Genomic DNA, 14,097 nt, shown 5'->3' with positions numbered 1-14,097 from the left:
AAGCCTTGCAGTTCCTACTTTATTTTGTTGATGCCGATCCTGCTTCTCAGCTCTTGGAACCTGATTCTTCCAAGTGGTTTCGTCAGAATGTGCGCGAGCTGTTGATCAGTGACGATGCACTCCACCACGACCTCTTCCACGCACTCCCTGATGAAGTGAAAGCATAGGTCGATGTGCTTGCTCCTGTCGTGGTGAATGAGGCTCTTGCTTAATGAGATAGCTGATTTGTTGTCCACCTTTGGAATCGATGGACCCTCCTCCTCCCCAGTTAGATCCTTCAGCAACCGGGCTAACCGGACGACCTGACAAGCCATCGCTGTTGCTGCCATGCATTCAGCTTCGCAGGAACAGAGGGCCACCACACCACCCTCTGCTTCTGTGATTGCCAGCTGACCGGGTTGTTGTTGAGGAAGAAGAGCACGCCAGTAGTGCTCTTGCGCATGTCTGGATCACCGGCCATCTCACTGTCACAGTTTGACAGTGAAGAGCTGGAGCTCCTGATGTAGTGACAACCGTAGTCGATCGTGCCGGCGATGTAGAGCAGGATGTGCTTGACTGCCGTGAGATGCAAAGTGATCTTGGGACACTATAGGGGCCTTTTTGCAAAATAACACAGGTGCCCCCTTTTAATAAATTACGGAGAAGTCTGGGGTCATCTACGAAAACTGTGCTCAGATCCTTTTGTTCTTTCTCTTTTCCTTATTTTCCTTATTCTCGGCCAACCCCTTCGGTAGGCCTTTCCCTCGGCATGCCCGTTGGCCCAAAGGCCCAAGCTGCTCCACGTCGATGAGGCGAGGCGTGCGGCGGCATGCGTTCTGGGTGATGACATGGAGAGTGGTGGCATGCTGGTGCTGCTAGGCGGTTCGGCATATGGTGTGGCGGCCCGGCGCACAGATGGATGGCTACGTGTGCTTGCATTTAGGCGGCGCAACAATGCGGTGCGTGCGATCGAGATGATGAAGTGACATGTTCGTCGTGTGTAGTCGTGATGGGCAGCGTGTGTGGGTGCGACCGTTGGGTGGCGCCAACAAGAGTGGGCAGACGAAAATTTGATCTTTCTTAGATGTGGTTTGATTTATAGACACATGCACATGCACGTTAGTACGCTAGTGAATTTACTTTCGGTGCCAATTCGCTAGTCATATTTGCAGATCGTGTGAATGTGATACGCCACCACGTGCACGTCAGTGCACGTGCGTACCACCACTTCATCCGGATATATTCATCAACCTCTTCATGGTTAGCCATCCTTTTTGCATCTAGAGGGTCGTGTAATGCAACAATCAGATCTGATCTAGACGTGATAATTTTTTTTTTGAGAGAAATGATCTTCATGGGGAGGATCATGGGGATGATCAATACCTTTCGATCTTGTGAAGTTTGCTGTAAGTTGGTTTGTAGCCGTGAAGATCGTTGGTGCAGTTTTGCCAATCATCCTGGTGAGAGGGGTTTGTCGTTGATGATCTTGGCGTCAAGGTCACCTCCTCCCCATCCGCATCTTGGCGAAGCTCCATGCTGATAACATGTTGAGAGTATTGTGGAACGCAATGGGAAACTAGAGACGAAAAGCAGAAGGGAGACACAAAGTAGACACAAGATGTAGGATATTGGCTCTTATCTTTATAATTCAGATCTCTGGAGTAGAACTACATTTGTTGAGTCATGCCCCTTAATAACAGGTGGTCTGCTAGGCGTATCCAAGTATGAATCCACCAACCTTTGGCTTGGGAAATGGGCATGACCCTAGTGGGGTCGGTTTCCAAAAGTATGGTTAAGGAAAACACAAATAAGCACTTAATAGTTTTTTAGTTGGACAGAAGAAAATACATGATGCATGTATGGCAAGACAATGTGCATTTTACTTTAATATCTTGACGAAGACTTAAATGTATAATTTTGTTTTCATCATTTTCTTAAGGAGTATGTGTTATATACATATCGGTCCATGACAATAAAAATATAGGCTAAATATTGGTCATATCATCCCACATATTGGTCTACACCGTCCTATATGTGTTAAAATGATAGTTCCGATATGATATGCTAAATCGGTAGACTGCTGAAACTGATATTAGAACCTTGCTTGCCCTCAGAGCATGCGCTTGGTACCTAATGTAGCGAGGGATTTAACAGACCATATAAAAGAATCATAACTCAATCGATGTGTTTTTTAGTTTGCATAAATTGTACCACGCATTTTTTAACTAATTTCTATATAGGTGCCTGGAAAACAGTCATGCCAACAATGCTGGCCACTCCCTTGATCAACATGCCCCCAATGGGTTGGGTTTGGATGGGTAGAGCTGAACCAGATCAATACCCATATCCATAAGTTCGTTTATTGCCCATCCGTGAAAGTATACATGGGCAGACATGGTCCGTACCCATACTCTCTGGATATCCAGCAATCCATGGATATCCATATCCATGCAACAATGAAAACAACAACCATAACAATATCTTACATATCATCAACAATAACTATAAAAGGTCACATAACACGGTAGACAATACACGTTAAGAGTTTTACATACATCAGAATTCAGAACTACAAATGACAAACCACAATATGGTTAATACTTACTCGAAAGGAAATTAGGACAGGTTATATGACATGTGTCACTGCCATGTGGGCCCTGCTTGTCAGATGGGTATCCATGGAGCAAGTTCTAAATCCATGCCCAACCCATGAGTTAGTATCCATCCGTCAAAATCCATGGGTAGAAAAGGTCCTCCAAACCTTTGTCCAACGGGTTGGATGTCCATGGATACCCGGATCCATCGATAATATTGACATCCCTAATATACTATGTGATTGCAGTGCCAATCATTTGTCCCTTTTCCGATGATAGTGTACACCTGAACTGTACCTGTGATCATGCTGTTTCACCTATTGGCCATTGAGTTTGTGGTCAATGCAATAGTATGGGGGTGACATGAGCAGTAACTTAAAGGGATGTGTATAGTACCAACACAATAATACTAATGAGTATGAGCATAGTAGCTATAGGATTAAGTCTAGGGATGGTCTTGCCCCAGTGGCATTTGGTGTGATGCCGAGTGAGTGCGTGCCGCCAGCGCTCTCGAGCCGCGCTTGGTGGCTAGGGGCCGCTGTACTGCTGTTTCTGCTGCTCCATGGGGGGCTGGCAGATACAAGCGGCAGGGCCAGCGTGCTCCTAAATAAGCTCGACGAGGTTCCTGATCCGGCGGAGGGGCCCCGCCTCGTCCTCGACCCCAGCAGTTACCGCGGTGGTGGAAGCAGGGTTGAGGACGAGTGGAGCACCAAATTCCGGCGATTGGGTTGGAGCTCATACACACCGGTGCTTGTGGAGGTATGGCGCCAGCTGAGGCCTCTGGCTGTGGCGTTCAGCCGCCGATTTTAATCTCCCTGCCGGTGTATCTTCTGGCCGAAAGGCGGCTGTGTGGAGCTTTGGCTGCTACAGATCGGTGCCGGCTCCTCTTCTTCCTCCTGGCCTGGTGCCATATCACGAGGCAGTGCAGTCTAAGCTTGGAGTCCATCACCTCTTCCACCGGTTTCCTTGGGAGCTGGTGGGGCGTGGTGGCGACATCACCACACCGAGTGGTTTCGTCCCTGGTGGTGGCAACGCTGCATCCGAGCGAAGGACCAATGTTGGACCTGGTTGTAATCTAAAATCTTGCTATGGGGTCCTCCGTGCAAAATGTCAGGGACTTGAGTGTACTTTTCTTTTCTTTGAGTCTTTTTCCGAGCTTTGTAATGTCACCGCCCTAAAATAATGTAGCTCCCTGGATCCTTTGGAATCCATCTCTGTTCAAAAAAAAAAAAACTAATCAGCATACCATTGGCAATTTGTTTACTAGATGTGCACTAAAAGACGGACATTGGTTTACTAGATGCACTCTGGACATTGTTTCATTCATTGAAGCTCTTCTGTGAAACCCATCATGCACTGTATTCATCGAGGCACCCAATCGTTGCATTTAGTTGATTGGTGCTCCATACGTGAGTTGTGCTTCAGAGAAATTTGATATACATTTGCTCAAATTTACGCATTTTTCTTGTGCTATAATCGTGCAGCCTGTGTCCATATATCACTGGTTACCCACGCATTTATATTTTTTAGCTTTCTTATCATACATTTGGAATCTGCTAGAGATCATTTGTCTATGGTTTAATGTGGATATGCATATAAATGAATTGATAGCGATTCTGTCGGTTGCTAAAAAGAATATGAATATTATTTTATTATTCTCTGCCCTGCGTGAAGTATTGTTTTATTGAAATTGCTTTCTTGCTCAACCTCCGCAGGAGCTATTACCGCTGCACACATGATGGGTGCCCTGTCCGTAAGCATGTCGAAAAAGCACCAGATGACATAAACAATATGGTAGTAACCTATGAAGGTAAGCACAATCATGGTCAACCATTTAGAAGCAGCAACGAATCAAGGGATGAATCCGTCTCTGTGATCACTCCAGCAATGACAATCACTGAGCAACCCAGTACAGTGTCTTCAACATCGGGTCAGAAGCTTCCAACCAGCACAGAGAAGGCCGCTGACAGTGAGTCCACCATGGACACAACTTTAGAACTTGGAGGTAAGAAGCCACCAGAGAGCGCACAAACCCCGCGCAGCATGAAAATTAATCCAGACGGCCTGAAGAATCCCCTCCTGAAAGATACTTCTGCAGCAGTTCCTGTCCAAAACAATTAATTTGTGAGGATAGGTTTGATTCAACTAATGCATTAGTTTGTGTTATTTATATTTATTGGTTATGTGAGCTGTTGTTGGGTTAGCTTCTGTATATGAGATGAGGGTCAGCATCGTACGGAGCATCACCGGATTGACAGAAGTTGGGACAGAGAATCTAGGTTCAGGAAGCCATGATGAAACTTACAGTTGTCCCTTTGTATAGATTTCCAATCCTTACCATGTATAGGTACTGTAATCGCTTCTGAGGCTAAGCAAAAAGGAGACAAAGAACCTTCTTCATGTGTGGAGTGCTCTTTAGCTGTATTGTTCTAGTTGGATTGATCACAAACTTTAACTGATCTGAGATATGATGTATTCATCTGTCGTTATATTCATGGTGTATGCAAGTTGACAGTCTATGGATACAACGCTACACTGTTTGTTGACTACGTGCATTGACATGTTACATTAAATTCCAGTACGCTTTTGTGATCCTCCCAAGATACTGCTGAAGAACTTGTGTACATCCTAAAACATAGGTTGATGTTAGAGATTAATCGTTGTGGTGTAGCAGGTTTAGAGGTTTTCTCGGAGGTGAAATTTAAACTTCATAATTTGCATGTCTAAAGAGTCGGAGTACATTCTTCATAACTTGTTAGAGCATCTAGATCCCGGAAAACGACTCGGCCTGGAAAATAACAGCCGTTTTACGGTTCCATGGTGAAAAAAAAGACCCGAGCAGGTCCTGAAAAATGCCAGCCCGGATTTTCTTCTTCTGGGGGAGCAGTACATTCGACCCTGAGTGCCGCATATGTGCAGTTTTTGTGAAGAATTGATTGTAAACGAACAAGAGAGTCAAACAAATGAATCGATAAGATACTTTTCCATTGATGATTGAACACTTATATACAGGGGGAACGGACGCACCCAAAGGATGCGAAGGTTCAGAAGGCGGTTCCTCGAGGCGATGCTCCAGAAATGATATGTCGGTTCCACACCGAGGGGATATCCACGTGCGGTTACAAGTAGAGATTGAATTAACTAAATACATTAATTAATTAAATTCTAACACTCCCCTTAATCTTTACTTGTCCTTGAGCGTGTTCATCATCTTGAAATAGTCTCCTCTAAAAAAACCCAGTGGAAAAAATATGAGAAGTAGTGTAGGATATATTGGTAAAACTCCTTCAAACCCATTGGGAAAAATAAGGAGAAAAAGTTCCAACATATAATGAGTATTGCCTCTGTTAACTCGATATGAAGTGTATCCATAGAATTTGAAGGACAATAAATATGTCGTATATACTTTCCTAAAAACCCCGTTGGAGAAAACGGAAAATATGACATATAATCTTGTGTTGATATTACCTCATTGAAACCTTTATGAGAACGTGTATAGTAAACTCATGAGGGGAAAAAAATATAATATGATGCATTGAACAGGAATAATCCAGAAAGATACTCCCCCTGATTCTTGCAAAATTAGAAGCCGTCACATACCAATTCCATGAACACATTTCTGCAACATAGAAGTTGGTAGAGACCTGGTGAACAAATCAATCGAATGATTTGACTTGCAAGATATGCAATATAATGATATTGCTTATTATGTAACCTGTTTGCATCCGGGCAACACAAGAAACATTATCTTTGAGATAATGGTTGGTGGATGTAGCCATGAGGTCTGTTTGAAAGACTCTTCATGAGAGGGCTACCACACCTAGTAGGAACACTAAGCTTGTCTACGATCTGACATAGTGGAGATCTGATCGATGTATCCAATGATATCGGTGTTCACATTTCCATGAAACTGAAAAACCAGGACAAAATGTTTGATGCCTTGGAGATATCGAAAGATATTCTTGAGTACCAACCAATTGTGTTTGGTGAATCCAATGGCATTGTGGAACGTTGAGTCCCAATATCTCATTTCCATTGTCTCATGGTCTAAATAGATCTTTCTCTACGTCTAGAGAATGAACTCCCATGAGAGTTATGAATGGATAAAATTTGTCCATAATGAATTTCTCCAACATATTATGGATATAGACAACATAGTATACCATAATGTATGAATGAAGGTGCTCAATTTGTAGTAACGAGCGGTATTTTGGTTTATCCAAATCCTTCATTTTAAACTCCGTCATTTAGATGATTACATGTGTAGTCATTGCAGACACATAAACATGGATAATCATCATTGTAGGAGTAATCCTTGTGAATAAGGAACTTACTACGTCGGTTGTACCAAATGTACCGACGATAATAATAAGTCATATGGTAGCTTATTGATTTATCACGATGTATGTTGCATTTTGTACTTCGATTCGGAATTAAGGTTCCGTCGGGAACCATCTATATCTGAATCTAGTGATCTACATGGATATGTAATCACTACATCTATCAACCGCATAGATAGATGATTTTGTACTGCCAATGATATAAGTTATTGAAAAGAGATTCCACCTCTGGACAATAGTTGGGTATCTGCATGAACCCTTGTGCTACAATACTTGCTCTTTGTTTCACCACCTCGTTGTTCTCAATTCTGTTTCCAGAAGAAAACTGGTGTAGGTATTGCTTATGAATACCTTCCCATTATTGAGCAAGATCATTTCTATCTAGATTATACCCTTTGCTTGAGTTCAGTCCGAGTGTTGTTCACATTTTGCCATGGCCATGGTCTTTGGATCTGAATCACTTGAGAGGTTTTTCAATCTAGTTGAGAAATGTATGTCGACAATTGTAGACTTCTGGTTATATGTTTCTCCAGAATCTATATATCAATATATAGTTGATGGAAATATCGTTACCCATGGTGACTGCTCGCGATTTTCCAATGCGATTGAGTCGGGTATTCTGATGTCCCGGTCATTGAGTGCACTATGACCTGGGTTGGTGGAGATTTCCCATCCACTGGGTGTATACTACCCATTAGGTGTCTGTCAACGTGAAGTTGACTTGCATTTACTAATTCACAGGCCTTGATATTCTTGCTTGCGAGAAGCTAAATCCTGATGTACTTCTGCCATACATCTCCCCCTGTTCCTTTGAACGGGGAGTGGAGTGGATTTTGTTGGTACCTCCACTCTTTTAGGCATACTTTTGCAAGATTGTAGGATTGTGTGACACCTTTATAGTCAGTAAATGAATCTAGCAGGTTGTTTGCAATGTGTTGCAAATCTTCTGAACGCATAGTTCTGATCTTTGAGTACGTGGATATGATGCAGAAATGTGTTGAATATTCCACTAATTTCCTGGCTTCTTTATGGTACTTGAAATCTCCCCCTAATGCCTGGAAATGTTCCTCATTGAATTAGCATACTGGCCTTGAATAACTCCCCATGCAAAGGGCTTGAGGTATTGACGAAAATATAGTTATTCCTCACATAGATTCCAACTATATGTTGAGGGGCCAATGTTGTATGCTGGGGTGGTGATATCGGTGTGTAATCGAATTACCGCAGATGGGAAATACTTGGTAGATTTCCATGTATCAAAGATAGAGGGGAATAACATTATGCAGTTTGGTCATGAGAGTGTAAAACTGCATGACTCCAACGTAAAGTTGGTTTGTTGCAATTCCAAAGTAAAGATAATGAAATGAGCTTAACTCTTTGGATAGGATTCTACCAAACCATTTTGAGTCTAGACATTACAACAAATTGCTAAACTTCAATCCAAAGGCCATCGAGAAGGCCCTCAAGGAGAATTCTGCAATGTTATCCATTCGATTTGCTTGAAATCGATGTCAGGATAATGAGCCAATGGTTTCGTGTGAATAAATCACACACTTAAGACCATCATGTAGATATGTCTTTTAGAACCATGGAATACCTGAATAGTCTATTCAATGGATGGGAAGAGCCACTTACCTCAACTTGATGCATTCAAGGAGTCTGAGTGGTTCAACATACACTTTAAGGTGCGTGGACCTTAAAATTAGCTTCCCTGTGTCACTTGTAGTGCACATAAAATCCAAATGTTGTTAGAATTTAGCATCATAATAATCATAAACTATTGAAATTGCTGATAGTTTTGGTTTCAACCCAATGTCTCGATGGCCAAGGCGAGTATGCCAAGTTTGTCATGTACAAGACACTCTGGAAAACTATCTTGTACGCAACATGTGCTACGGGTTGTGTCGTATGTGTAGTACAATCCAGATGATACAAAGAGAATGTGCTTGCCATATCCATTGCATATGGTAAAGAGAAGTTATTTCTCTTTGTTGTCATCATAAGTTTCGCTATGAAAACTATTTTGACGGATACCTCCATAGTTTAGTAGGGTACGAGTTAAACTTGGAAAGCAATGAAGCATCCCAACGTTACTCGAGTACCCACAGGGATAGTAAATATGACTCGAGTTGAGCCAACAAATACCTCATCGCATCTAGTGATTTTAAAATATCTCTTTTCTCTCAATGAGAGTGGAAACATTGGACATCCCTGAGTATAGAGTTTATGGTGCATATGTCCACAAGGCACAAATCATTTTTCATCAGATTGACTCCCGTAAAAATCTATAGATAGACATGAAGATTCTCAAGAAAATCACTGTCGGGTATATAGAATACATACTAATGAATTTGTATCAAAGTGCTGATACAATATATTGTGATATACAATATATGATGACAACAATAATCATGTTCTTATTAGAACATCATAAATGGACATAAATAAATAGATCACTAAGGAGACTAAGGGACTAAATGTATAGTCTCCAAACATGTCGGTTGATGCATATTCAACCATCATGCTCTCCATGCTCATAGGGTCTCGTGACAGCTTGATGGTGTCACGTTGAGGGTTTGAAGTGTGTTTCAAATCATTACCCTTGAGGTCCTTCGTGTCCCGGTGGCGTGGCTTGGATTGCACACGCTATCCCATGAGATGCAAGACTGATTTTGATGTCCATGACCCGCTTAAGTAAGTTGTGACCATTGAGGGCAAGAGCCTCAAATTGTTAGCCATCGATTACTTATAGAGGCAAGCCAGAGATAATTAATTTACAAGAAGTAAATCAAAGACCATCATGGTTGATGTTGTATTGACCTTAGCAAAATTAATGGGTATTTCAAGAAGTCATCTTGAAACCATTAATGTGAATCTCAAATTGCTAAGTATGACACCTTGAAGATAATCTTCAAAATGAAGTAGATCCCGCAGCACTAGGGAGTATAATCTAATGAAATTAGTAGTTACTCACTTGTAATGCCTTATGTCATGACTTAGAAAAATATGTGGGAGAGCACTTTGTAAAGCAATTATAATGTCAAAATGACAAAATATAGGCTTTAACAGTAGTGGTGATAATCTGCAAAGCAGTAGATTTACACACTACCTTGTGATCCCAACACATCGATTTGAAAAACAACACTTAAAATTTTGCATCTTTATTTGCAAAAATTGAAAACCTCAATTACAAATAGACGTATTAATCTCGACATGTGGTGAACATGGAGATATACATCATAGAAATATTCCGGAATACATTGTATTCGACGGAGAAACAGTACTGTAGAAATACTTAATTTATCTTTGCAAGAGATCGGAAATCTCAATTGCAAATATATGTAATTAATCTCGACACGTGTTAAACGTGAAGATATATAACATCAATTTAGGATCTGGAATACATTGATATTCAACAGAAGACAATACTAGATGCACTGATTTTAACAGTTTAAAGCGGGAACTAACCATCGCTTAAAAATACTGTTAAAGCACAAATGAACTTAAAGCTGAAATGTGCTAGACGGCATGTTTTAGCCGCTCATGGGCCATGGCTTAATTATCAACCACATGCGCGTATGCCACGTGAAGGCATGTGTGGCAGCCCACGGTCTGGTCAACCGAAGAGATAAGGAAACAAGTCCCCACTAGAGATGAAATCTCCAGCGCTGGATCCCTCACTCACGGAGACTACCATAGAAATCCTCTCGCTTTAGGGGCTCCATGTACCTGTGCGCCAGAGCGGCTGCTTGACGGCGAGGTCTTAGGAGAAGGCCGATAAGACGGCGGCAGACGCCAGAGCGTGGCGCAGGCGAAGGAGTGGCGGGCGTCGGGGACGGCATGCGCGACAGCCGGCAGTGTCCCAACCACATCGCTGGCTTCAACTGGTGCTCAAGTCCCGGCGCGGCGGTCGATGGAGGCCATGGCGCGGCCGTAAAGCCTCTCCGCGAGCCTGCTCCAGCCCGCGTTGGCGTCGGCGTGTTTTGCAAACGCCACGGGCACGAAGCCAGGAGGCCGCGGCTGAGCACGGGAGCGCGGCGCGGCTGGGCAGCGGCCATGGGCAGGAGGGCGCGCAGCCGGGCGGCCGGGCGCGGGGGCGCGTTGCAACGCGGAGGCCGTGGTCTGGGGCGCGGCGCGGAGGGCGCAAGTCCGGCGGTGCGGACGGGCGCAGGGGTTGGAGACGGCAGCGCCGCGGTTTCGTCGTCGTCGTCGTCGATTATGACGGCACCGTCTAGCCGACTGGTGCTCAAGTCCCGGCGCGGCGGTCGATGGAGGCCATGGCGCGGCCGTAAAGCCTCTCCGCGAGCCTGCTCCAGCCCGCGTTGGCGTCGGCGTGTTTTGCAAACGCCACGGGCACGAAGCCAGGAGGCCGCGGCTGAGCACGGGAGCGCGGCGCGGCTGGGCAGCGGCCATGGGCAGGAGGGCGCGCAGCCGGGCGGCCGGGCGCGGGGGCGCGTTGCAACGCGGAGGCCGTGGTCTGGGGCGCGGCGCGGAGGGCGCAAGTCCGGCGGTGCGGACGGGCACGTGAGCGTGGCCGAGGCACGAGGCTGCCGACGCGGTCAGACGACGATGGCGCAAGGCGCGGCGTGGCCGGGCGGAGCCGGCCACGGCCTGGCGTGGGCGGCACGCAGAGGCCGGGGAGCGGCGTTGACGCGGCCAGGAACGGCCACGGCCGGCGACGAGGGCGCGAGGCGCGGCCGTGCGGCAAGTTTTGAGGCCTGTGCTCTCAGTTACGAGCGTGCTGATAACGTGTGAAGAATCGATTGTAAACGAACAAGAGAGTCGAACAAATGAATCGATAAGATACTTTTCCATTGATGATTGAACACTTATATACGGGAGGAACGGACGCATCCAAAGGATGCGAAGGTTTAGAAGGCGGTTCCTGGAGGCGACGCTCCAGGAACGATACGTCGGTTCCACACCGAGGGGATATCCACGTGCGGTTACAAGTAGAGATTGAATTAACTAAATACATTAATTAATTAAATTCTAACAGTTTTTACAGTCCCATTTCCAGCTTCCCCTATCGTTATGAAGGCAGGGCGGAAGTTTCAGCCGTGCCCTCCATTTTGCCGCCGCATCTCGCCGTCGATTCTTGTTGCCCCGGCCACTCCGTGCCGTCGAGTAGTTCTGCCGCCCTCCGCCGCATCTTTCTCACCACTTTGTGAGCTCGCGGGTGGCCATTCCTTCCCGCGGGTGCGTGGTCGCCGCCACCGTCGTTGTGGAGCTTTGCTTGAACCCTTGTTGCGGTCAGAAGAGGTTGGTTCGGGCGCGATTGAGCCGCAGATTCATGTTAGCAGCCGCCGCGCCCGCCGGGCACCGCGGGTTTGGGGCCGGGCCTCGTGGGGAAGTAGGGGCGGCGGGTTTGCTACCGACCGGCGGTGGGGAAGAAGCAACGCCGTCCTTGCAGCCAAAAGTAATTTTTCTAGTGATTTTCATGGGTATTAATTTAGGAGACGAGCGATACGTAGATTAAATTATGGATTTTTTAGATGGATAATGATTGGAGTTCGTCGTCGTCGTCGTTGGAGTCGGATGATTTCGACATAGCGGATTTTTTTGGCGATTATGTGGAGTGATACGTCTCCGTCGTATCTATAATTTTTGATTGTTTCATGCCAATATTCTATAACTTTCATATATTTTTGGCAGCATTTCATATTATTTTTGGGACTAACATATTGATCTAGTACCCAGTGTCAGTTCCTGTTTGTTGCATGTTTTTTGTTTCACAGAATATCCATACCAAACGAAGTCTAAACGCGATAAAAATATACGGAGAATTATTCTAGAATATATGTGATTTTCAGAAAGTGAAATCAACGCGAGATGATGCCCGAGGCTAGGGCTGGACTAACAAGCTACTCGACTCGTTAAGCTTGTGATCTTAAGCTTGCGATCGTTAAGCTCGTGATCGTTAAGCTCGTTAACTTTACCGAGCTCAAACTCTTGATCGGCTCGGTTCGTTAAATACTCATTAAGCTCGTGAGCGCTCACGAGCGCTCGTTACAGTTTACAATAGTATAGAAGCATTCCATCATATATTCAATATTTAAACATATAACAAAGTAGTAATGCATCAACCTTTGCCAAATTTATACTTTCCAAATAGTAGCAAATAACGCAGCAACCAATAGCTAGCAGCAACACACAATGACACAATAAAATAACATTTGAACAACGACACAAAGTGACACAATCATAAGTCAAACCACCATTGACAAAGACAAGTATAGGACTTCAAAAGATAAAGCCGAACATGGCTTAGACGCTGATGCCGTCGGTGTTGGATCGAGTTCGATGAGCAGACTAGCAGTACATATTATATTAACTACTTCACCACTTCAGCATGACACTTCATCAACATAAGGTCTTACATAAATAATAATGACCGAAATAAAATGATAACTGCTAGATAAGGAAATGCAAAGTAGCGCCTGCTCCTCACATAAGTTGCTCATCAGTTCATCTTCCTACATAGACATAGAGAAATTCACTAGTTATGATGCAAGCAAATATACAATGGTACATCAATACAATCACTCTCAATAAAAATATGGGAAGCCTACTAGTTGCTTTCCGTCGCATCTTCAGGAAATGGAATGAACTTGACATCATCATCATTGCCCTCTTCCTACAAAGGTAAGTGCAAATATGCAATTTCAGTTAACATTTAGCAAGAGTCTAAGGTTACAAGAAGATAATACACAATAGAGAACACGTAATATTACCACTATAATTGTAGGCTTAAGCTGCTTTTCTTTTGATCCCTTGATGTAGCTAGAAGCACACACAAGTGCCTCAACCATGTTTGGGCCGAGAGAGCTACGATAGTCATCGAGAATTCTGCCGCTCGTAGAGAATGTTGACTCTGATGAGACACTAGTTGCTGGTATAGTCAAGAACTTCTTTGCCATCTTTGCCATGATAGGATATCTATGAGCATTCAACCTCCACCAATCAACTATGCTGAACTTTGGATCTAGAATTGGATGGGTTTTGTCTTCAAGGTAACTGGTCAATTCAGATTTAGATGGCTCTGAATTTGTCTCCTCTAGGAAGGACTGAAACCCACTTGACAATGAGGACATGGATGTACTTGTTTGCCTACTAGATATTGAACTCTGTTCATTATTGTTGCCAGCCTCATTCTTGTGATTTTCCATCTCATAAGTAGCATA

At 44.3% G+C, this 14,097-nt stretch overlaps 1 protein-coding gene across 1 annotated transcript in view; it reads left to right on the top strand.

The window, feature by feature from the left end:
* Nucleotides 1–5,092, top strand: part of LOC119328919 (probable WRKY transcription factor 4) — an 8,866-nt gene extending 3,774 nt beyond the window's left edge. Inside the window, exon 4 of the mRNA XM_037601913.1 lies at nucleotides 4,289–5,092. Within this exon, the coding sequence (XP_037457810.1) occupies nucleotides 4,289–4,694 (406 nt within the window). The 3' untranslated portion in view covers nucleotides 4,695–5,092. The remainder of the gene's footprint in view (nucleotides 1–4,288) is intronic.
* The last annotated feature ends 9,005 nt before the right edge of the window (nucleotides 5,093–14,097 follow it).

Source organism: Triticum dicoccoides, chromosome 7A (genome assembly GCF_002162155.2).
Source record: "Triticum dicoccoides isolate Atlit2015 ecotype Zavitan chromosome 7A, WEW_v2.0, whole genome shotgun sequence".
Classification (NCBI taxonomy): domain Eukaryota; kingdom Viridiplantae; phylum Streptophyta; class Magnoliopsida; order Poales; family Poaceae; genus Triticum; species Triticum dicoccoides.
This window is presented reverse-complemented; position numbering and strand designations above follow the sequence as displayed.